This window comes from Pinus tabuliformis, chromosome 6 (assembly GCF_031772625.1).
Source record: "Pinus tabuliformis cultivar Carrire ecotype Pingquan chromosome 6, CPIR1, whole genome shotgun sequence".
Lineage (NCBI taxonomy): Eukaryota > Viridiplantae > Streptophyta > Pinopsida > Pinales > Pinaceae > Pinus > Pinus tabuliformis.
In genome coordinates, this window is record NC_142292.1 from 607,006,381 (window position 1) to 607,029,050 (window position 22,670).

The following is a 22,670-nucleotide window of genomic DNA, read 5'->3' on the forward strand; positions in this document are numbered from 1 at the left end:
AATATATATTCTAAAAGCTTTCGAATTTTCACAGTATCCAACAAACGTACCTTTTCTTCCCATGCTTCCAGCTTGTTTCTTTTGTCCTTTGGCACATGGAAATATACAAGCCAACCAGAGATACGAAGATGGCCAACATCGGGCTTGACACATGTGACCACTTCTTCGAGGGTCTTGTTGTCTAATGCTTGATGTGGCACCCTATTTTGAACATATACAACAGCATTTGTTGCTCCTCCCCAAAGGAACTTCAACAACTTTTGATCGTGGAGCATGGCACGAGCGACTTCTACAATAGACATGTTCTTTCTTTTAGCTACTCCATCTTGTTCAGAATTATAGGGCACAATTGTCTCTTTCTTGATACCTTCTTGCAAAAATTAATGAACTTATTCAAAATGTACTCTCCCCCATTGTCAGACCTAAATATTTCGATTTTATTTCCTATTTGATTTTCAACCAAAGCTTTGAACTCCTTGAACATTTCAAAGGCTTCATCCTTGTCTCGCAGTAAGAGCAACTATCGAATGAATGGTTGTATATCGAGCTAGAGGCGCAAATATATCATCATAATCTTCTCCCTCTTTCTGGGAGAATCCTCAAGCTACGAACCTTGCTTTATATTTCTCAATGTTGCCATCAACTCCATGTTTGATCTTGAATAGCCACTTTGAAGTCACCACGGATTTCCCCTTCGGTCTCAACAAAACATCCCATACATCATTCTTCATAATTGATTCATATTCTTCGGCCATAGCATCCTTCCAAACTTGTTCTTTCACAGCTTCTTCAAAGGTGGGAGGTTCAACTTGAATCATAATGCTCATGGTTGCAACTTATCGCACGTACCTGCATGGCTTCTTACTTCCTCTAAATGATCTTCGAAAGGGAACTCATCTCTCATCATCTGGTAAATGTGTCACGAAGCCAAAATGGCCTCTTCTTAGCAAGAGGATCACATGGAGGAGGATCTAAGGGATCCATGGGCTCCATGGAATCATCAACAATGTTTGTCTCGGATTCAGGCACGGAAGGACCATCTAAAATATCCATATCATCATTCTTCTTTTGAGGAGGCCGAGGAAGGTCCCAAGGGCAGCATCATCATCAAATGTTACATCCCTGCTACCCTGCTAATTTCAACCTTCCTTTGACAAAGAATATATATTCTAAAAGCTTTAGAATTTTTACAATATCCAACAAACGTACCTTTTCTTCCCATGGCTTCCAACTTCTTTCCTTTGTCCTTCACCACATGGAAATATACAAGCCAAACAAAGATATGAAGATGGCCAACGTTGGGCTTGACACATGTGAACACTTCTTTGAGGGTCTTGTTGTCCAATGCTTGATGTGGCACCCTATTTTGAACATATACGACAACATTCATTGCTTCTCCCCAAAGGAACTTCAACAAATTTTGATCATGGAGCATGGCATAAGCGACTTCTACAAAAGAAATGTTCTTTCTTTCAGCTACTTTATTTTGTTCAAAATTATAGGGCACAATTGTCTCTTTCTTGATACCTTCTAGCAAAAATTAATGAACTCATTCGAAATGTACTCTCCACCATTGTCAGACTTGAATATTTCAATTGTATTTCCTGTTTGATTTTCGACCAAAGCTTTGAACTCCTTGAACATTTCAAAGGCTTCATCCTTGTGTTTCAAGTAATATATCCATGCATTTCTTGTGAAGTCATCAATGAAAGTGATGTCATTAGTCTTGTTCTTGCTAGAAGGGAATGGTCCGCTTGTCTTCTTTCCACTGGCACAACATGTACATACTCCATCATTTTGGGTTTGAACATCGGGAATACCAGAGACCAATTTCTTCAATTTCAGGAAAGCATCATAATGTAAATGGGCCAATCTTCAGTGCCATAAATCGCTTAGATGATTAGTATCATGGACCAATGCTAGAAGTGGTCTACCAGTGACTCTATAGAGTCCTTCAAATCTTGATCCTAATGCGAATGCATCTCTCATAGGTGATCCAATGGGCCAAGTAAGAACCTTTCCCTTGATGAAGGCAACCCTCATCCCTTTGTCTTCCAAAGCAAATATTGATACCAAATTCTTCTTCAATCCTAGCACATACATTACATCATCGAGCAAAACAGATTCCCTGGAATCCAAATGAAATTTGACAGACCCAAAGCTTTTGACGAGATTAGTGCAGTGGTCTCCAAGAATAACTTTCAAATTTGACTCCCTCTCTACCAAATTAGAGAGAACTTCCTTATACCCAAAGAAATGATAAGTGGCCCCACTATCAACCAACCATCCCACGAATCCGGAGGGGAAGAACTAGTGAGAGCAGAAACAAGAATATATTCATATTTATTGCCAACATTACTTTCATACCTGGAGTATCTTGACTTCTTTTGAGGACGATGATCTTCTTCTTCATGACTTGGAGCATCTATTCTTATTTTATCTCTTCCATTGCGATCATTCATTCGGTCATCTCTTCTTCTTCGATCATCAAACTTGTTGTTTTTGCTTCTAGTGTTGGAGCATGGACCGTGGTTCTTCTCGGGGCAATCTCGAACACAATGACCTTTCTTGTGACAATTATAACATTCGATGTGAGATAATGCTCTATTATTCCTTCTCTTTGTATTTTGAGGAGGATTTCTTAAATTTGATGGACCTCCTTTTCCTTTCTTCTTGTTTTGAGTGACAAATGGAGTGAGCTCTCGTTCTTCATGCTTTTGAATCCTTCCTCTTGATATCATCAAAGATTCTTCTTGAGTGAGCTTTCCAGCAATCTCATCAAATGAAGGGAAGGTATTTTTGTCGCTTACTGTAGTAATGAAGGTTACCCAAATGGGAGGGAGACCTCTAAGAGTTATAATCACCAATTCCCTGTCAGGCACAATTTCTCCAACTCTTTGCAGTTGATCTCTAAGACGAGATATCCTCATAATGTAGGATTGCACAGACACTCCTTTGTTCATCTTCATGTCTTTGAATTGATCTTTCACGGAGATGATTTCATTCAAATTGTTGACTTCATACATGTCGTCTATATTATCATACATGTCCTTAGACTTCCTCAAATTTCCAACATATGCAAGTTATCTTGTAAACCATCAACTATAATTTGCTTTGCTTTTAACTCACCTTGCTTGTACTTATTCTTGGCAGCAACAGAAGCATTTTCCAGAGGCTCAAGTACTTTCCTTGAATGTAGTCCGAAACATCATTGTTATCAGCTATAATCTCCAACCTAATCTTCCATGTAGCAAAGTTAGATGATTCACCCAACTTCTCATGCTCCTTGAAGAAAGAGAAAGACATCTTGACTTGATTAGATAGGCTCCTTCAACTTTCCAAAGCTGATTGCTTCAATGATTGTCTCCTTTTGGGCTTGTCCTTCACCCTAGCTCTGATACCATGTTAAATTTCACACTGCTTCATGTTGTTTCAATTACTTTAGCCCAATTCAATTCTTCAATTAGCAATCTTTTCAATAACAATTAATATTCCCAATCATCAACAGTAATTGAAGATAGAACAGTGAATGCAATGACAAAGGAGACAATCAGCACATCAACAGGAGACACCAGATTTGGTCAAAGACTAGGGGAAAACCCCATAAGGGGGAAAACCCTTTGAAAATTCTTCTTCTATTAGAATGTCATAAAATGTCAAGCGGATAGTACAATGAGCCCAATACAAAATCATCCAGCAAAATTAACCCAACAACATTAAGAATTATGTTCCCAGCATTAATATAGATAAGAGACAACTTTACTTGTCTGCGATCAACTGCAATCAACTACAGTCAAATGTCAAATTTCAGCCCTAGAGCCCAATCGCATGGAGGAAGAGGGAATCTTGCGGTTGAGACCTTCCAACCACATTGTTGAGCCTGCTAGCCTGCGGTTGTAGCTGAAAATTGCTTGTGTGCTACAGTTGTAGCCGAAAATTGCCTTTGTGTAGCTTGCGGTTGTAGCCGAAAATTGCCTATGTGCAGCCTGCAGTTGTGACCCAAAACCCTAGAGCACATGCTAGCTTAAAACCCTGTATTTTCGGACCTATACGAACCACTTTCCTCGACCCAACCTCAGAACTGTGTGAACTAATCAATGAAGAGAAGAAGAAGATGCTTGGTGATGTCCAAATGAGCTTGAAGTCACTTGTAATTATAGGCTTCCAAGGATGACAAATTTCTTGTTGGGGTCGACCTGTCCAAATGTGTATATGTGGGATTTTCTTCATAAGTACGCTTTCTGTTGTCCAAATTGAGCGCTTCAATAGTCAAAATTGGTCCTCTCGAAAAGAGGAAACTAGTCCCATGGTTGGAATTTGTCACAAAGTTGCCAAATTAACACATGACAAGTCAAGAATATTGAGATCGGATATCTTTGTATCCGTGACTTGGTGCAGAGAGGAGCCATAAGACTCAACACATTTCGACTCACGACAAGATAGCAGATATTCTTACCAAAACTTTGTCGAAAGGAAAGTTCTTGGTCATTGGAAAGCGGCTTGGAATGATGGATGTGACCCTCCAGGAAATTCAATATTATCAGTCCCTCAGAGAATGTTTCCAGATAACATAATGTCATCATTCTACCAATCCTTTCATGAACAACACTTTAGCTTATATATTTAGTGGACCTACTAACTACATCCCAGTAAACTATGAAGGTTGAGAAAAGGGTTTGCATTGAAAATAACATAACCCTTCCAGTATGATTCTACCATATGCAGATATAAATACGGTACATCGATCTGGTTGCATTAACCTAGCAATCTTTAAAACCCAACTTCAACTGTAAAAATGTCATTATAGTGAATTGGTTAATTAAGGATACATTAAACTTATTAAGTTATTTGTAAGCTACTATTGGCTAGGAGGAGATTATCTTCCATCTAATATATCATATGGATATCCAATACCCAAATCATTTCTCTATCATTTGTTTGATACTGGAATTTGAACTCTTCCATGAACTTATTCAACACAGTGACAAGCCATTACATGGAACCTGAGAAGAAAAGGATTTCTAGACAAAGGAAAGAAAGCCATCAAGAACCCCTCACCCACCCGTTTTGGGGTTTCAGCAAACCCATTTACACAAAAGAACACAACCCGAAGATACTAAGTACTGGGTTCTTCTAGGAAGTATCAGGTTCGTTTGGGTTCGTCTGGGAAGTACATTTTCCAACACCCAGTTCGTGGGGACGAGAACTCAGGACGGGTTCACGAACCCCACCCTCAGGATCACAAACCCATGCAACACAGGATGATTCTGAAAAGGAACATGATGAGAATATTGATAAGGAGATCCCCTTAGAGAGAAAAATTGCAAATGGCCTTGTCTTTTTCAAGGATGAGACTACTGATAAAGCCCTAATTGAAGACCTTGAAGAAGGTTCCCCCATTGACCCATCACGTATTGACATTAACGATTACTTGCATATTAGAGATGGGAAGTGTGACACTGATGACCATCGTTTTGATAAGGACCCTTTTATGACACTGACGATTACATATATAGGGGGCATGTCTTTCCCTACCTTCCTTATTATCCTAGGGATATGTTTCAGACATCTGTGAACCCTTTCCTTCCCCCTTTTTGAACGATCACCAGTGTTGATGGGTCATTTCCCCCTCCTGAGTGTGATCTTGAGGAAGATCATCTCATTTCTCGTGATCCTTCATGTCAGTCGCCCTCTTTTCCTTCCCATCATTACGTTGAGGCAAACATGGAGCAAAACATTACTAAAAGGGATAGGGATGAGGAGTTCATGAGATTGGTCATTCAATCCTCCATTCTCTGTTTACAAGAAAAGATCTGATTTTGAAAATTGGTGTCTTTCCCTTTGTCCATAACTCCTTTCTATGATGTATGGGTCTCTTATTTTCCCACCTCCTGCCCTTATGGTGTTGGCAGCTGCATATGATTATTCTTATCCTTGCTCCTGGATTTATCACATTAGTAATCATAGGGGAATATTTTTTAATATTGATTTACTGATATGTTGGTTACATCAGTTGTATGATTACACTTAGCACTTTCATAGTGTAGCCATGCATGTTAGGGTAGGATGCATCGCATATTGATTTTACATAACTAACACCATCATATCATGTTCTCATGCTATATTAGATGAATTTAGATTAGATTTGCATTTTAGAATATATTTTATTTTTTGTATGGTTTTGTTATTTGATCAAAACATGGGCGATAAAAGTATGCCCAGGACAGATGCTTCCAACAATTGTTTGTGATGTGCAGGAAAACAGGTCTGCGATCCCAGAGGATTGTTGGTGTTCTCATGACCTCCCTGTTCGTGTACATGGTTCATGCACTCTACAAAGAGCTCATGTCCATGTTGGAGCGAGATGTTACCCACCATCAGTGGGTGACCCTATAGGAGAAAATTTTCTCCTAGATTTGTCTTCAGTCAACAGCCAACAACTACCAATGTAACCAATATGGTGCCCGATGGTCTTTTCTCCCTGAGCCAGTCATATGTCCCCTCGCCCATCTGTCGAGAGCATATGTTTGAAGGTGGGTCATCCAATCCTAAAGGAGTGCCTTTCATTGTGCAATTGGGTGCTTATGCTTGCTTTTCCCTAGGCAAACTTGGGTATGGATTATTGGAAGACTTGGAAGGAGAAAGGGTTCTAACTGTAATCATGTTCCTTCACCTTAAATGGGGAGTTAATCCTCAACCCTAGTCCCGTGGGATCTGCCATCTTGACTGATAGCTTTAGGATGGGCACTACTTGGGAAACCCTAATTTTGGTAGTGTGGTCTCGTTTTCTTGTTTAATATTTTTCACTCCCCTTCGCACATTACATGCCCTATTTCATCATCTATCCTCTCTAGGTCCACAAGGATCTGGTACTCCCCCTCTTCTTGTCCATATGTCTGGGTCAAGCTTGGAACGATGATTCGGAGGTTTATGCAGCTAAAAAACAAAAGATAAAAGCATATCATGGCCACATAAAAAAGGAAATTATACCACAAAATTCAAAAGATGGCCACGACAATAAAATCACATGAGCAAAAGCCAAACATGAGCTCTACCCCGTATCATTATGGTCATCACCCTGGTACGTAGGGCCCCTATGAGTGACCCCCGCATCATTAAGGAAACCATGCATTACCCAAGCCCCGGTGGGTGATGAACTGCCCTACTTTATGGCGATAATCATTGTTTATATCATACACAGCATGCTCTAAACCCCTAGAGCCTAAGCAGTGAATAAAAGAAAAATCAATAAAAGGCAAAAAGAAAATGAAGGGTGGAAAAACAAACATTAGGGTAACTCATGTACCACGATTTCTCCCTCCTACATTCATAAACCCTAATATGTGGAAATCCCTCATCATTACCACCCTTGAGCCCATGGAATTTGGCCTTGAGATCCATATAACCCAATCCACCTCATCATTATCCACATGGCACCTACCACTTGAAGGATGTACCTTGGACAAGTCCTTCCCTTTACGTGTTGGGAACACATAATCACTTTATTTATTAGCCACTCCTACTTAGGAAGGTAACACCATTACATGCTCAAAGCCCAAAATTTGGAAGGGAAACCTATTATGAAATCTCATTTGTGCCCTGTATTGACAAACTTGTTTCACTTAGCTACATTAATGAATCATTGTACTTGAGGGTAAGCAGACACATTGGACCTTATACAAGATTGATAGGTGGTTTCATCATGCGTTGCGCAACTTAACAAGCTACATTAATGAATCATTGTACTTGAGGGTGAGCTGACACATTGGACCTTAAACAAGATTGATAGGTGTTTTCATCATGTGTTGCGCAACTTAACAAGGGCACAAGCCCACTAGAGGATCATATTGACACTTGTACGGGATGCATTGAGAGTTATGGGATTCCATCATGTGATATGGCATTATCACATCTTCTCATCATTACCACACTTGAGCACATGGCATTTGGCCTTGAGACCTATGTAACCCAATCCACATCATCACTATCCACATGAAACCTACCACTTGAAGGATGTACCTTGGACATGTCTTTCTCTTTAGGGGTTGGGAACACCTAATAGGTTTGTTTATTAACCACTCCTACCTAGGGAAGTAACACTATTACATGCTCAAAGCCCAAAATTTGGAATGGAAACTCATTATGAAATCTCATTTATGCTCTGCATTGACAAGTTTGTTTCACTTAGTTGCACTAATGAATAACTGTACTTGATAGTGAGGAGACACATTGGATCTTATACAAGATTGACAAGTGGTTTCATCATGGCTTGGTTAACTTAACTAGGGCCCAAGCCCACTAGAGCATCATATTGACACTTGCACGGGATGCGTTGAGAGCTATGGGAGTCCATCATGTGATATGGCATTATCACATATGATGGGCACTCTCAAAACCTTTAGCAGTTTTTTCATTGCCCCACATTATATACGAGATGATGCACTTGGCCCAACAGTGCCCCCCACTAGCTTAGTAGTATATATGAGGTTTGGCAGTTGATATGAGGCCTATAGGAGGTTTGTGTCATCTTTGAGACATGGGACAGAAAGCACCATCTTTCGTGCCCTCATTTGGAGCAGTCTACAGGCTTATTTTTCATCAAGAGACCCATGAGACCACTACTTGTGCCCCAGAGTTGTTGAAGAATCTAGGGCAATTAGGTGTAGAGTGATTCTTCTTGACTTGATAACAATTTGTGAAGTATTTTTACAATTGTCTTGTTAGCATAATCTTCTTCTTCTTATTAATACATGTGTGTGTACAAGAACACAAGATGTTGGCTCTCTACCAGTGCCAAAACCTCTCTTTTCTTGAGAGCAAAACCCTTCGGTAAATTTCTCTTATTGAAGCTTCTTATTGATCAATGCCAAACCTTAGACCCTTGACAAGAATATCCTCTAAGCACAAGTCAAATCCTTCCTCCTTTCTACACTTTTTCTTCCTGTCACTTTATCCTTCTCCTTCCGGCACTTCGTTACCCAGCACTTCGTTACCCGGCACTTCCTCCTCCTTTCAACTGTTGATAGACCTTGTTTATGTGAACTCTAGATGAGATGCTTCTCTTCTATACTTAGTGATATCCTTCACTTATGTAGACACCTTCCTTCTTTCAACCAAACGAGATCCTTCTTGAGATGTAGATGTAGACTTCGAGTGATTGTATAGCAGCCCTAGATCTTCGCACGTGTGGAAGGTATCCTTGTGAACTAGGGTCCTTTCACCTTCACTTGAGAGAGTTTTCTTCGCTTGGGTAGGAGGCCTTGTAGGCCTAACTTTCTAGCCCAAACATAGATAAATATAGGAATATTATGTTGTTGTGGTTATAACTGTAAGGATGTCTCTGTTTCTCGTGCATGTGACTGCTTTCCACCCTAGAAATGGTCCTCTTGACTTCGGACTTCTTCTTTGCTGCACTAGAGGCTCCTTACACTTGTCTTCTCTTCACCTTTTCTCGGTTGCCCTTCTTTGCTGATTTCAGAGTTGAATGTTTGACATTATGAGGGAGTGGACAGCCTCTATATATAGAGGACTGTCCCTCCTTTAGGACGACTTGCTGACTGTAGGCCGACTTGACTTATTTGCTTCAGATGGCTTCTTTTGATGGTGCCATTGCTTGGAGGAGACTTGACTTTGCTTGGAAGTTTCTTCTTTGATTCTAACACACAAGTATACTAGTGTAACATGCCCTTAAGGTCTTCAACATAATTATTTTGACTCTTTGACTCACCTATAGCACTTTAACATGTGTTCGATCTATTTCAATGAGCAAGAAACTCAATGACATCTATAATAAAAATAATATTTCTTTTCTTGAATAAAAACAAATATCAAAAGTACATTTATGAAGACTGAACCTAGTTACATTTCCTTCAATAAGAGCCTCTTTGGAGCACCACATGATGTTTTGCTTAGAGATCAAGGGGCAAACCCCTTGTCTATCAATCATGGAGCCCTCACTCACATTATGGCACCTTGAGGACTCAGCGAGGCCCTCCAACGACCCCTCTACATCGTGATTTCATCATTTTAGCTCGCTTTTGGATGGCTTTTTCATTACTTTATGAGCTACTTGGTGGGCTTGTCACCAAGGACACGTTATCTGCACATTATTTTATGATTGTACGGCCTATTAAGCTAATCAAATTAGGTAGAGGATCATATAAATTTAGATCTCTCTCATTTGTGAGAGCATCATCATCACTTCTTCGATTACTTCTCTTGTACGAACTTCACACTTCTTCTTGGAGATCTATTGATGCATTTCGACATATTTGGGAGCTGAAATTTTCGTTCTTTCTTAGAGCTATCTCTTGTTCTATGGTTGGATATATATCTTGTTATATTGTAACTGCTATTTGTTGAATATTTTTCTTGATATAATGTCTAGCGTATGGAATTATTGCAACTAGATAGATCTCTTTTGCCATAGTTCAATGGAAAATCATTGTAGAGATTTGTTAAATGGCAAATAGCAGATATTACTCATTGCATAACAAGTAGGTGAATGTTCCTAGTGGGTTGAAATTTGTTTTCTTCCATGAAAAATCCATAGACCTTGGGTGGGTAAGTGTTAAAGAGTAGTTGCTAGGGTATCGCTTTTTAGCCTCCTTGAAGACGATTTTGGCAAAATCTAGAATCATCATAGACTCCATAGCCCAAGGATTAGGCACTAATCCAAGTAAAATTGGTGGTCACCTTGTCCTTTGACCATAGCACCTTGCCATTAAGCATTTCCCCTTCCACATAATCACGAACACCTATGAATTAAAGGGTTGAGGTAGGCCACGTCACCTCCCTTAGGGCCTGTAAGCACCTAATAAGGTTGACTATCTAGCCATCCTTAACAAGGTAGGGAACACTTGGTCTAATTATATATTTGAAGATGATCCCAGTTTGAGGTATTATTATTCCATCAACAATTAAATATAGTCCACTATGATACATATATGGTCATTGTCTCTAACGATTGGTAACATTCGCTTGAGTTTGAGATGGTTTTGCCAAGTGGTCCATCATAGAGCAGCAAAAGCATTGAGGGCACATTCCAGAACTACACTACACATGATGCCCAAGTTGTACCACCATTATAGAGAGAAGTGATGACCATACAGATGTAGTGTTGCCCCTCCAACGTGGAGCGTTGGGCAATTTGATGCCAACAGTTGATTGACACCTCAGAACACCCCTAGATGTTGAAACATTGAGCTCACTTTGCTCGATGTTGGATATTCTTGATGATGTACCCAGTTCTTGATGATGTACCAGTAGACCTAGCATGCCCCCAAGCTGGCCTTGACACTGTTTGATGTCCAGATAATGAAGGTCATCTCCAGGATGACAAGGGAGGGTTTGTACTGCCAGTAAGAGCCCAAACACTGGAGAGAGAGTATGCCACGTCATACTGATAGCCTCTTTGAAGATGACATAGTGCACACAGAGCAGGCTTTTGACACTTGGAGATATTTGAGGCACTTCTTGAGGGCTTCCCCTCAAGGATGGAGTTGATTATGATGATGGGACATCCCCCCTTACCCGTTTCATGCACTATCATGGAATTTATAGCCCAAAAAGGGCATGGTGTCATGCTTGAGGAGAGTTTTGGTATGCGTGTGAGCTTTTGTGGCATATTTTTGCTATTATGAGCTAGTGGGTTGGCTTGTAAATCACTATCTTCATTCACACTCAAAACTATACTTTTCATAGGGCTTTTAGGCTAATATTTTGTTCTAAAATGGAAGGATAGACTTCACATAAATTGAGTATCCTTCCATTCACACTATTCATCATCATACTTGGATTTCGGCCTCTTCTCGAGCTCGATTTAGACTTTGTTTAACTTGTTACTTGTGGATATGTAATTTTATGGTGTTCTTATTATTGGAGATTAGCTTATATCTAGGAGATGTCTCTATGGGATTGAAAGAAGGACATTTCATGGAAGAATTGTAAGTTTATTACAGATTTTTCATTGTTTTACATGTAATGGATTTATTGCTAAGTTTTTTCTATGCTCCATGTCTAGAATTGTTTATGGAAAACCTTGGATAGCTTTTTCATGTTAAATGTTTCTTCCTTGAAATCCATAGGACACTTCCAAGCGTGCTTCTCCTATTTTATTTCCCCCCTCACAAAAAAAATAGTTAGGGTTCATATAAGTGCAAACAAGAGGTTCCCCCCTTACTCTAGGCATTTAACTTGTTATGTCTTGAAGTAGCCATAAAGAATCCATCATCCAAGTAGTACTAGGCACTAGCAACCTTTCTGTTGACCAAAATCTTTCAAAAACTTCATATTTTTCCTCGTTTTCTATTTTCTAAGCCCTTTAAAGAAAGTCGTTAGGGCATTTAGTCGAGGCCGAATTGATTAAGAGCAATTGCGGATGAGTGTTAATGGTAATAAAACCCAAATTTTGCTTTGGTTGTCCTTTTATCTAAAATCTACCCTTCTGCATGGTGAAACTTCCCCTAGGAGGACTAACACCATCTTTCTCTAAATATTTGGTGCCCTTGAAACCCTAACCCTAGCAAGGGCTTCAACTTTAGGCTTAACTGAGGGGTTTTCTCTATTCCTTTATTGAACCCATATTTTGGCAAACCCTTTCTTTACTCATCTATGCCTAGGAACCCCTATGTTGTTGCATATCAATAAACACTAGGCCATATGTGCCTTTACTAGTCTAGGTGCATGATATGCTATTCCTTAATATAGACTTTTGAGCCGATGTCCATCTTGAAGTATCAGCACCTATCCTATTCTTTTATCACCTTGAGACTTATAACATAGAATATACTCATAGGTGATCACTAGAAAGCCTCCCTTATGGTCCAATTCCACTAAACAATAGGAGGAAGATTGTTAAGGTGATAGTGGCAATCTACCTCATTGTTGCAACAAGGTCTAACCCTTATCATGTGAGTCCTCTCACAAGACCTACTAGATTTTGAGGTGACATGCATCACATCTATTTTCACTAAGAGGTTATTTTCATGTCTTCCATGCCAATTGATACAAATTATTACTTCAATTCAAAGCAAGCTATCGATATTGCCCCTTCCTATTTATGTTATGTACTCCAATAACAACCAAAATCTATTTAGAGTCCCAATACCACTACAAATTACATTTGACAATGTCAATGTCAAATTACATGTCAATGTGACTAAGTTGTACAACTAGAACCTCTTTATGAAAACTTTTCACTACTTCAGCCTCTTAACTATAAGTCTGTATTTATAAAAACAAAAGCATTGCAACAACATTATGTTTAATGAAAAAAATGTTAACATCCACTCCAATATTCACTTATTCCACTAAATAAAACATGATAAAATCTCAATGTGCATGTTAATGTTAAACTTGTCAATGATAATACAACATTTCATTTCAACTCCAACTAAAACAAGTGAATATTGCAAAATGTCAATAGCATCTCCATCTCAAAAGCTTAACTAAAACTAAAACCTATACTTAATAACACAATATAACATTTCAGAGAAAAACACTTCCTATAATATTTAAAATACCTCCAGAAGTAGATCTCTTCCATGTTTTTCCAATGGTGAAGTCAAATCCAAAGACCACGGAGATTTCCATTCAAAAGGAGATCCAAGACTTCTATCGACACTAAATGGGCAGCAATTTCTACATCAAAGAAAAAGGAAATCAAGGTAATCAATTTATCCAAAAATATTTAAGGACATAACTATTTTGAAACTACCAGTAGAAAGATAAATATGTGTCGAATTTCGAACAATTATATTCTCTTCTTGGATAAAAAAAAGAATTTGACTATCTCAAACCATATTGATATGAATCAAAACTAATATATCAAAACATTCAGAAAAGTCGTTTAATTTTAAAGCCTTTATCATATCTTATTGTCACATTAAAACATAATCTCTAGAAGACTTAAGGTTAAAAGGATACTACTTCCAAAACTAAATATTGCTGAAATTTGGGCAGCTTTGGGATGAATTTCCCCAAAGGGAAACACAGCTACCCCAAGGAAAAACTATCTTTCCTCAAACAATAATTCGAATTGATCAAAGGAAAAATATTACTATTATTAATTAGCTAATCAATTTCAAGAAAGTACTCAATAAGGCACATGGAAAAATATATTTAATATTACGAGTAATTTTGAATTTGGATATTTTGTATTTTCCCTCCAAAGATTACAAATCGGCTTGACCTTTGAAGGTGCGCCTTCCTCCTCCAACGAATTATATATAAGGAAACCTTTGTGACTCATTTGATATAGAACACATTCTCTTCTAGTTTTCTGTGGTTCATATAACCTATCTAAGGCTCGTTACAATTCAGTCACGCATTGACTAAGGGCTCGTACTTGCCATTACAAGCCCCCCATTTATTTGTCTATGGTTCGTGTGGCAATCCCCTGTGGTCCTCATTACAAGCCCACATTCATTTGTCTATGATACTCTAAGGCTCACTTACCCAGCCGCTTGATTATATACAATGTCTCAATTATACATAGTGTGGAATTGCATCATACATTACAGTGTGTTATCGCATCATGCATTATAGAATGGCATCGCTTGATTCCTATGGATCGTATGTCTCTATGGAACTCATATTTTCTGTGGATGGCTTGATTTGCATACTTACAGTGTTTACATTCTTTCCAACGCATCATATTACAGTGACTTGCATATATCATAGCTCAAATTTGTTATTTGATGGTTCGTTACCATGACCCGCATTTATTTGATGTGCATTGAATTACAATAACTCAATGAACAGCTACTGTGGCCCGCATTTGTTTGATGTGCATCGTATTACAATGGCTCAATGGGTAGTGATTGTGGCCTGCATTTGTTTGATGTGCATCATATTACAGTAGCTCAATGGACAGTTATTGTGGCCCACATTTGTTTGATGTGCATTATATTACAGTGGCTTGATGGTCAGCTATTGTGGCCCGCATTTGTTTGATGGTTCAGTGGTCCATATTGCATCGTATCACAATAGTTCAATGGATAGATAATGTGGCTCGCATTGTTATTATTTAGATAGCACAACTATATCTCTGAAACTCGCTCGATTTGTTAACACTATGGCACCCTCTCCATACACAATGGAATCGCTTAAGTCATTTCACTGTGGCAATGCATCTCTATATATGGCATCGTATTTCTATATGGTTTGTATTACTATACTGAGCATAAACTGTGAATCACAATGGCATCACATCTCTAGATACTCTCTCTCGCTTGCATTCTTGCTATACTTTATGATATGGACAGTGAGCATATTCGTGGCTTGCTTTATGATGTATGGACAGTGAGCACATTTGTGGCTTGATATTCTATGTGGTTTGCATTATGACATATGGTTGTGACCTTTAGTAAGGCAATGAACTCAACATGGATATGATAGTGCTATTATGATACATGAAGATAGTCAGATATATGATAACAGTGGACATGCTCTTATGATGACAATGATCTTGCTCTTATGATGACACTGACCTTGCTCTTATGATACATGAATGATGACACTTGTAAGATAGTGAAGACTCTTGATTGTAGTGACATGGATGATGCTACTTGAGATAGTGATACAATAGCAGCACTCATGGACTTGTTTGATTATCAGAGGTCAAATTGTCCAATTCATAAACGAAGTTGTGAACTAACTTGGGATTGGCTCTAGGATGGCTAACATAGTTCTTGTATATCATTCCTATTGTACTTTCTATCTCAACTGAACAAGAATTTCGTTGGGATTTCCTCCTTTTGGGGTTTTGCACCAGTCTCTGACCTAAATCCTAATGTCTCTCTTGTGTATTCTTTTCTTCTACTATTCTTTATTGTTCCACTACATTCTTGATGTTATTACTCTCTCTACATAATTGTTAATGATGAAATGATGTTATAGGGTGAATGTTATATGAAAATGCTAAAAATGTTTGAAAATGCAATTATCTACAGTTGAGATCAATCTAGCCCTAAAAACTAACATGGTATCAGAGCTGGACTAAAGAAAAGTCATTGAGATCACCCGTGTGAAGACACCAATGGATCAAGTAGAGTTAAATAAATGAAGATGGGCAGAGACCTAAAAGAATGTTAGGGTTTGAAGGGAAGGAAACCCTAGGAAACCCGTGTTCTTACAATAGAGGTTAGGTTTTGTAAGACCCTTGGAGTCGCCAACTACTGCATATTATATGACCGATAGAGAAACCCTAGGAGAAGGGTATGTTGCAAATTCAATAGTCATTGTATGCATTAATGGTAGGACTCGGTTGTTGACGAAAGAGATCAAGGATATGGGTGGTGTTCGAGAGGAAGCATTTCTTCTTTTGCATATGACATCAACATGTGGTTGATAGTGCGTGGTAGACGATCAAGGGGGAGTTGATAGCTTCCTTCAATCCTCGCTAAAGATAAGTACTTTCAAGTCTTGTGTTATTTCCCTATGACACTACTCTTGTTTAGATTTATCGTTTTAGACTATTGTTTATTCTTCCTGCATATTTTAATAATTATTTCACTAATTTCCTGAATGAAGATATGATCAAAGAAAGAAATACTAAGGATCATCGGGATATAGAATGGTACAAGAAGAGTAAACTTTAAGAGGGAACTGATGCAGGATAATGAAGAAGCCATTATCCTATTTAGAAAAAGGATGACAGTCCTGCCTAATCATTGTTACGAATATTTACATAAAATAAAAATAAATACAAATAAATAAATAAAATCATAGTTAGTTGAAATGGAAAGGCTTATTTCTAAGGGACATGACCACTAGTTGAAGGGAAACCTGCCTTGGTATATAAGTGATCCCTCATTGTAACATTCAATCACTCTTGTACATTCATCTTATTAATAAAAAATATTACTTACAATACACTGTGTATTTTACATTTAGAACACAAACAATTATAAGTATTGTCGCTTCATTGGTATCAGAACTATGTGACCCTGTGGAAGTTATCCGCTGCACAATATGCCATTAAGTTTATGTCCTGAAATCATTGAGCAGTTAAGTGAAATGCGCGAATCATTACTGAAAATAACAAAATCATTTGCAGAACATGCAGCATGTCTAAAGGAAGAAAACATTGACGTGAAAGAGGCTAATAATGAAGAATGTTCTACCTTGGAGAAAGATGTTGAACAAGTTGAATTGGGAACTCCTCATGGTGATATAGAAGAGACTCCATATGTAGTTGTAAGGAACTCTTCCGAGAAGATTTGTGAATCTAAAATCAGCCCCAAGATCAGCAAAAATGTAGCAAAAAGGAACATAGGTTCAATGGAAGTTGACATGGCAAAAGACAATAATAAAAAATTGGAAAATACCCTATCCTCCCCTTATAGCCTTGTTCAAGGTGCTTTAGAAAAGCAACTGGGTCCAATCAAACGTGACATGAAGGAAGCTAGCCGTGATGAAGGTTTTAACAGGAATGTAGGTTCGATCCAACTTGACATGAAAGAGGCTCATAATGACGAGTTAGTAAAAGCATCTACTACATTTCAGTTTACAGTCCCTAGCTCTGTTACAGAAGTTGCTAACCAGAAGGGGAATCAATGAGACTCGATGAGGAAGAGGTTAATGAAGAAGAATTAGAGGAAACAGTGTCCTCTGCCTCTAGCCCTGCACAATATGTTGCTAACCAAGATAGGTGTTCCACTGGACTTGTCAATGATGCCAAGCCTGACATTTCTTCTTGGCCTAATTTAACAGCCTCTCAATTTGAGCAGTATGCAACAGAGAGTTCTTTGGAACATTTGGTAAGGCACATAAAATCAATGAAGCCAGATACCTTCAGAACTGTGAAAGACATTGCATCAGCAATAGAGGAATATCATTGCAAAGTTGTTGAAAACCCTTCTATAGAGCAAGAAGGATGGTTACATAAGTACTGCAGATTTGCTAATGCACCAGAGGAATCCCATTGCAGAGATAAGGATATATTAGAGCTTGTATAGGAGGAAATACTAGCAATCAAAAATAAAATGATTAGCATTACTGCCAATATCAGTGAGGACGAGGAGGAAAATCATAACGCCTTCATGAACATTAATCCTGAATCAGTAACTGAAGTTGATACAAAAAATGGGCAGGATTTATTACGGTGTCCTGTCAGACTTGATCATGCTGCAGACTATGGAACTCCTGCATCGAAGCAGAATTGGAGTAATGACAGTAACCAGCAGGGACAAAAATCTACTTGTACTGCTTTTGTAAGGGGATTTGACAAATATCAAGAGCAGAATGATATTCGAAATAGCTTGACAGAGCACTATGAAAAATATGGAAATGGTTTCAAGACATGTACAAGGTTAGTTATGGAAATCCAAGTGGGTGTCGAGCTGAGAAGGAAAACCTCAAGGTGGGAGGAATTATCCAGGATGGCATTTTCAATAATTGCGTTCTATTGTTCTGTTTATTCATTCTGTCATTGCGTAATTTGGATTGGCAATTTTGGATACTGCCTCTATTCTAGACATTTCAGAAACAAAGCAGAACCCAAAGCCAGAATTATGATTATTGACATTCCAGAACCAAAGTTGTTTCCAACCATTCATGCAAGCCTCCCAGGTGACCAACTTATGTGCCTCTTTATTAAGGTCGCTAAGGAGAAGAACAAGTTCAATTCCACCACAATTTTCGTGGATCCTAATTGGGATTTCAGAGGTAAATCACAGGAAAATTTGGAACGCATCAATATTTCTCGTTCCATTAGATCAGTACCCATTAAAGCATTGTCAATGGATAGACAATTAAAGGGTCTGTGACGATGAATTTACAAGAAAATATACAGAAACCAAAAGCTTTGTTAGACTTCAATGACAATATGATTTTGACTCAAATAGAAGAAAACCTTGATTCAGAAACCGAAATTGTCATCAAGTATGCCAAAGTCGGGAACTTGGTAAACGCACGTCCAGTTTTGAGAGAATGTGGAGGCGAAAATTGCAGTCATTGACTGCAATGATCAAAGGATATGCTCGACATGGTCAACCCGAAGAAGCCCTCAACCTTTACATACGAATGGAACAGGGAGGTACGCAAGCATACAATTTCCTATTTCCTTGGGTACTCAAAGCATGTCGGCAGTTACTGCCTCTGAAAAATGGCAACAGAGAAATCCGCCCAGATGAAGGTGATTCATCAAATGTGCATGTTGGTGAGCCACACGTGCCCGTGCCATTGAATGATAGTGATAAGAATGAAGGGTTGAATTGCCAAGCGGGAGGCGTTTTACCTCCCATGTCAGGAGACAATCCCAATAAGAAAACATTGGCGTTAGACTTGGATGGAACTCTGGTTCATGCCAGTTTTACGCCAACGCCAACCAGTTATGATTTTACCCTATCCCTTGAGGGCTACGAGTAACACATGAATGTGTTGAAGAATCCTGGCGTGGACGAATTGTTACAGCAATTAGGCAGTACAGTGTTGCATGAGATTGTCATCTTCACAGCAGGACTGGAATGCTATGCAAATGTTGTGGTTGACAAGATCTTGGATTCATTTCCTCCCTCCAAACACAACATCAAAAACAGAAACATAATTCCCCCAACCCGCCGCCTTGACAGATGCCATTACAGCGAAATTGAAGGAGTCCAATGCAATCTAAAGAATGTCATTATTTCTAACATCCGCCGACACTTTCCGAGTTTTGTTTTGGGTCAACGCTGGCAGTGTCAAGCCAGATTTTGGTTATTGCACGCACAGTCATAGTCACGTGTTGTTAATTTTAGGTATGTTCTATGCTCAGAGCAATTTATTTCAATTTTCACAGTTAGCTCAATATCTTTTCCAGATTAGCAATCACATCAGCATTAAAGTAAATTGTAGATAGAACATAAACATAGATCGCAGAAGACAAGCCAAGACAAGTGGACACAAGATGTGGCGCTAGCCAAGGACAAACCCCAATGTGGGGAACCCTTGATCAATTCTTCTTATATGTTCTTCAATAGTTCGGGGGGGAGAGAGAGATAGTACATTTATAACAAAAGTCAACACTTTGACTAATCTAAATAAGAGCATAGATCATCTCTAAGAAGATGATACATGAGATCAGTTGAAGACACGCTGCTTCAACTAATTCTCCAAGGTGACTCCTTCACCTATCATTGAGCTGCATCTCGTCATCATGCTACACCTCACCGTGTTGCACCATGTTGCACCTATCATCACAATGTTGGACCTCATGACCATGATGTACACGTCATACTGCTGCACCTTCCGATACCGTAACATCTAGCTAATGTTGTCACTACTCATACTGTTGCACCATGGTTGCTTGATGTCCCATGCAAGCACCGTGTTGTCACTCTACTAGCATTGTTGTCCTCTGTTAGTGACATGTTGCTTCTATGATTGCTTGCTGCACCAAGCACCATTACCTAGCTGTCCCATTTGCTTGTTGTACTAAGCACCATGGCCTAGCTATCCCATTTGCTTGTTGTACCTTGTTGTCTTAGTCACCAGGTTCGGCGAATTTGAACGAATAAGTTTGAAATTCGCCGAACTTCAAACGAATACGAACTTATTCGTTCAAGTTCGCCGAACTTTATGGCGAACTCGAATTTAAAGCCGAACTCGAATTTTTTTGCAAACAAAATCGATTAAATTCGTTTTGGTTCGATGAAATTCATTTTGGTTCGATTTTTTTCCTGTTTTAAAAAAATGTCGAAATGAATTGCGGCCCGCAGGCACGTTTTCCTTTTGGTTTCATTGTTTGCGGACGTCGGAGGGTTAGGTTTCATTGTTTGCAGAGGGTTAGGTTTGATACACTACCAGTCTACCACCGAGCGATCGATGACCACTGACCTCAACCGAACTACCAGTCTGCGTGAGCAACATACAGATTATAGTGACTGGCCACAGGTTTTCATCGTTCAACAGGGTTTTCGACAAGTTTCGGATAGCGTTTTCGACGGGTTATGGGTCGTGGCTATTTAATATTAGATGAAAACAAGCTCATGAATTAATTCTCTAATCTGGCTCGATGAGATTTTCATCACCCACATTTTCACATGTTAATTTAATAAAATTTTAAGAAATGGATTTATTAAAATGCTTTTTATCCTTAGCTCCTCATTTTAATATGATTTATATTTTCTTGCATGTCTTATAAGGTGATATTTTGATTAAATTTGTTTTGGTTCGATGAAATTCGTTTTGGTTCGATTTTTTTTCCTGTTTTAAAAAAATTTCGAAATGAATTGCGGCCTGCGGGCATGTTTTGCTTTTGGTTTCATTGTTTCAACTTTCCGGACCCCGGAGGGTTAGGTTTCATTGTTTGCGGAGGGTTAGGTTTGATACACTACTAGTCTACCACCGCGCGACCGACGACCACTGACCTCAACCGAACTACCAGTCCGCGTGAGCAACATACAGACTACAGTGACTGGCCACAAGTTTTCATCGTTCAACAGGGTTTTCGACAGGTTTCGAACAGCTTTTTTGATGGATTATGGGCCGTGGCTATTTAATATTAGATGAAAACAAGCTCATGAATTAAGGTGCTATAAGGTTGAATGAGATGGTTGACTAATAGTGCACTATAAATCAATTTGGAGCGGGAGCTGTTAATACAAGTTCAGAATTCCATTTCTGTTGCACAAGTTGCAATCAGTCAACTGGGAGGTCTGCAAAGGCTAAAGAAGGTATCTCAGAGGTTCTACACCAACACAGCATCATCTCAAGCGCACCCATTAGCTCAGTTTTATTAAGTACAGCCTACAACCATACTGAGTTGGAAACCTATTTCACCCTGTTGCGCAAGTATATCAGTCATGGCTATTTTTACAAATTTGTATTTTGGGACCTTCTAGAAGTGATTTTAGTGGTCGGATAAGCATGGATAAATTAGTTTAGTTGATAAATCCAGACATGATGTTTCTACTTTTTTAAGTTTTAAATTAGTAAAGTTTCTAAATTGTGATAGCTTCTATAAGGTAGTTCCTCTTTTCTTGCAGATGCATTGTATCTAGCCTATTAAACTTATGTGCAATGAATTCGACCACCTAGAGTGGTAATTTTGAATTCCTTATTGTATTTAATGATGAAAGGAGATGTAAAAGGGTTCGGGTTGGAGTGTTAGAGACTAGACTATATTTTTCTGCAAGTATTGTATCTTTTCCTGAATGAATTGAAGAAGGAAGGTGTAAATTTGGACAGTGATACATGTGTTTGATTTATTGGTATGTTGTTTCTCTTGTCATGTGATATATATTACTTTCAGATCTGCTTCTAGTTTTTTAAATCCATACTGTAAAATTATTCATGTTCAGTTTGAACAAACTTCTCAGAACTCATGAGTTGCTCTGATAATTTTAGCTGATCATTATATGTGTATCATTTTCTTCCATGGCAAGTTGAATTCATCCTTGTTTGGATGCTCAGTTTGTCATTCTGCTTTTACTACACTCATCCTACCACTACAACGAATTTGATTGATTACCAATAGGTCTGCCTACCTTGCCCCTATGTGAATTGCACCATATCCCTGATTCATTCAGACCTATAACCATGCATCCACCTTAAACAAATCAAAATCAAAATCATCCTCTGATCATCATAACCAGCCTAAAATCTAGACCCTATCAGTCATCTAGTTGATTGATAGAAGAAACCTACCAAGAGAGCCCTCTCCAAGGCTAGGGTGGTTGGACCTTAGC

The 22,670-nt window shown here is 38.7% G+C and overlaps 1 protein-coding gene across 2 annotated transcripts in view; it reads right to left on the bottom strand.

The window, feature by feature from the left end:
* Window positions 1-22,670, bottom strand: part of LOC149260036 (transcription factor MYB3R-1-like) — a 216,940-nt gene that overhangs the window by 51,786 nt on the left and 142,484 nt on the right. The window contains exon 9 of one of the 2 annotated variants that reach the window (XM_089419608.1): window positions 13,524-13,641. The exons of the other annotated variant lie outside the window; for it this stretch is intronic. Within the exon in view, the coding sequence (XP_089275734.1) occupies window positions 13,524-13,641 (118 nt within the window). The remainder of the gene's footprint in view (window positions 1-13,523; window positions 13,642-22,670) is intronic. 2 annotated transcript variants of the gene reach the window in all.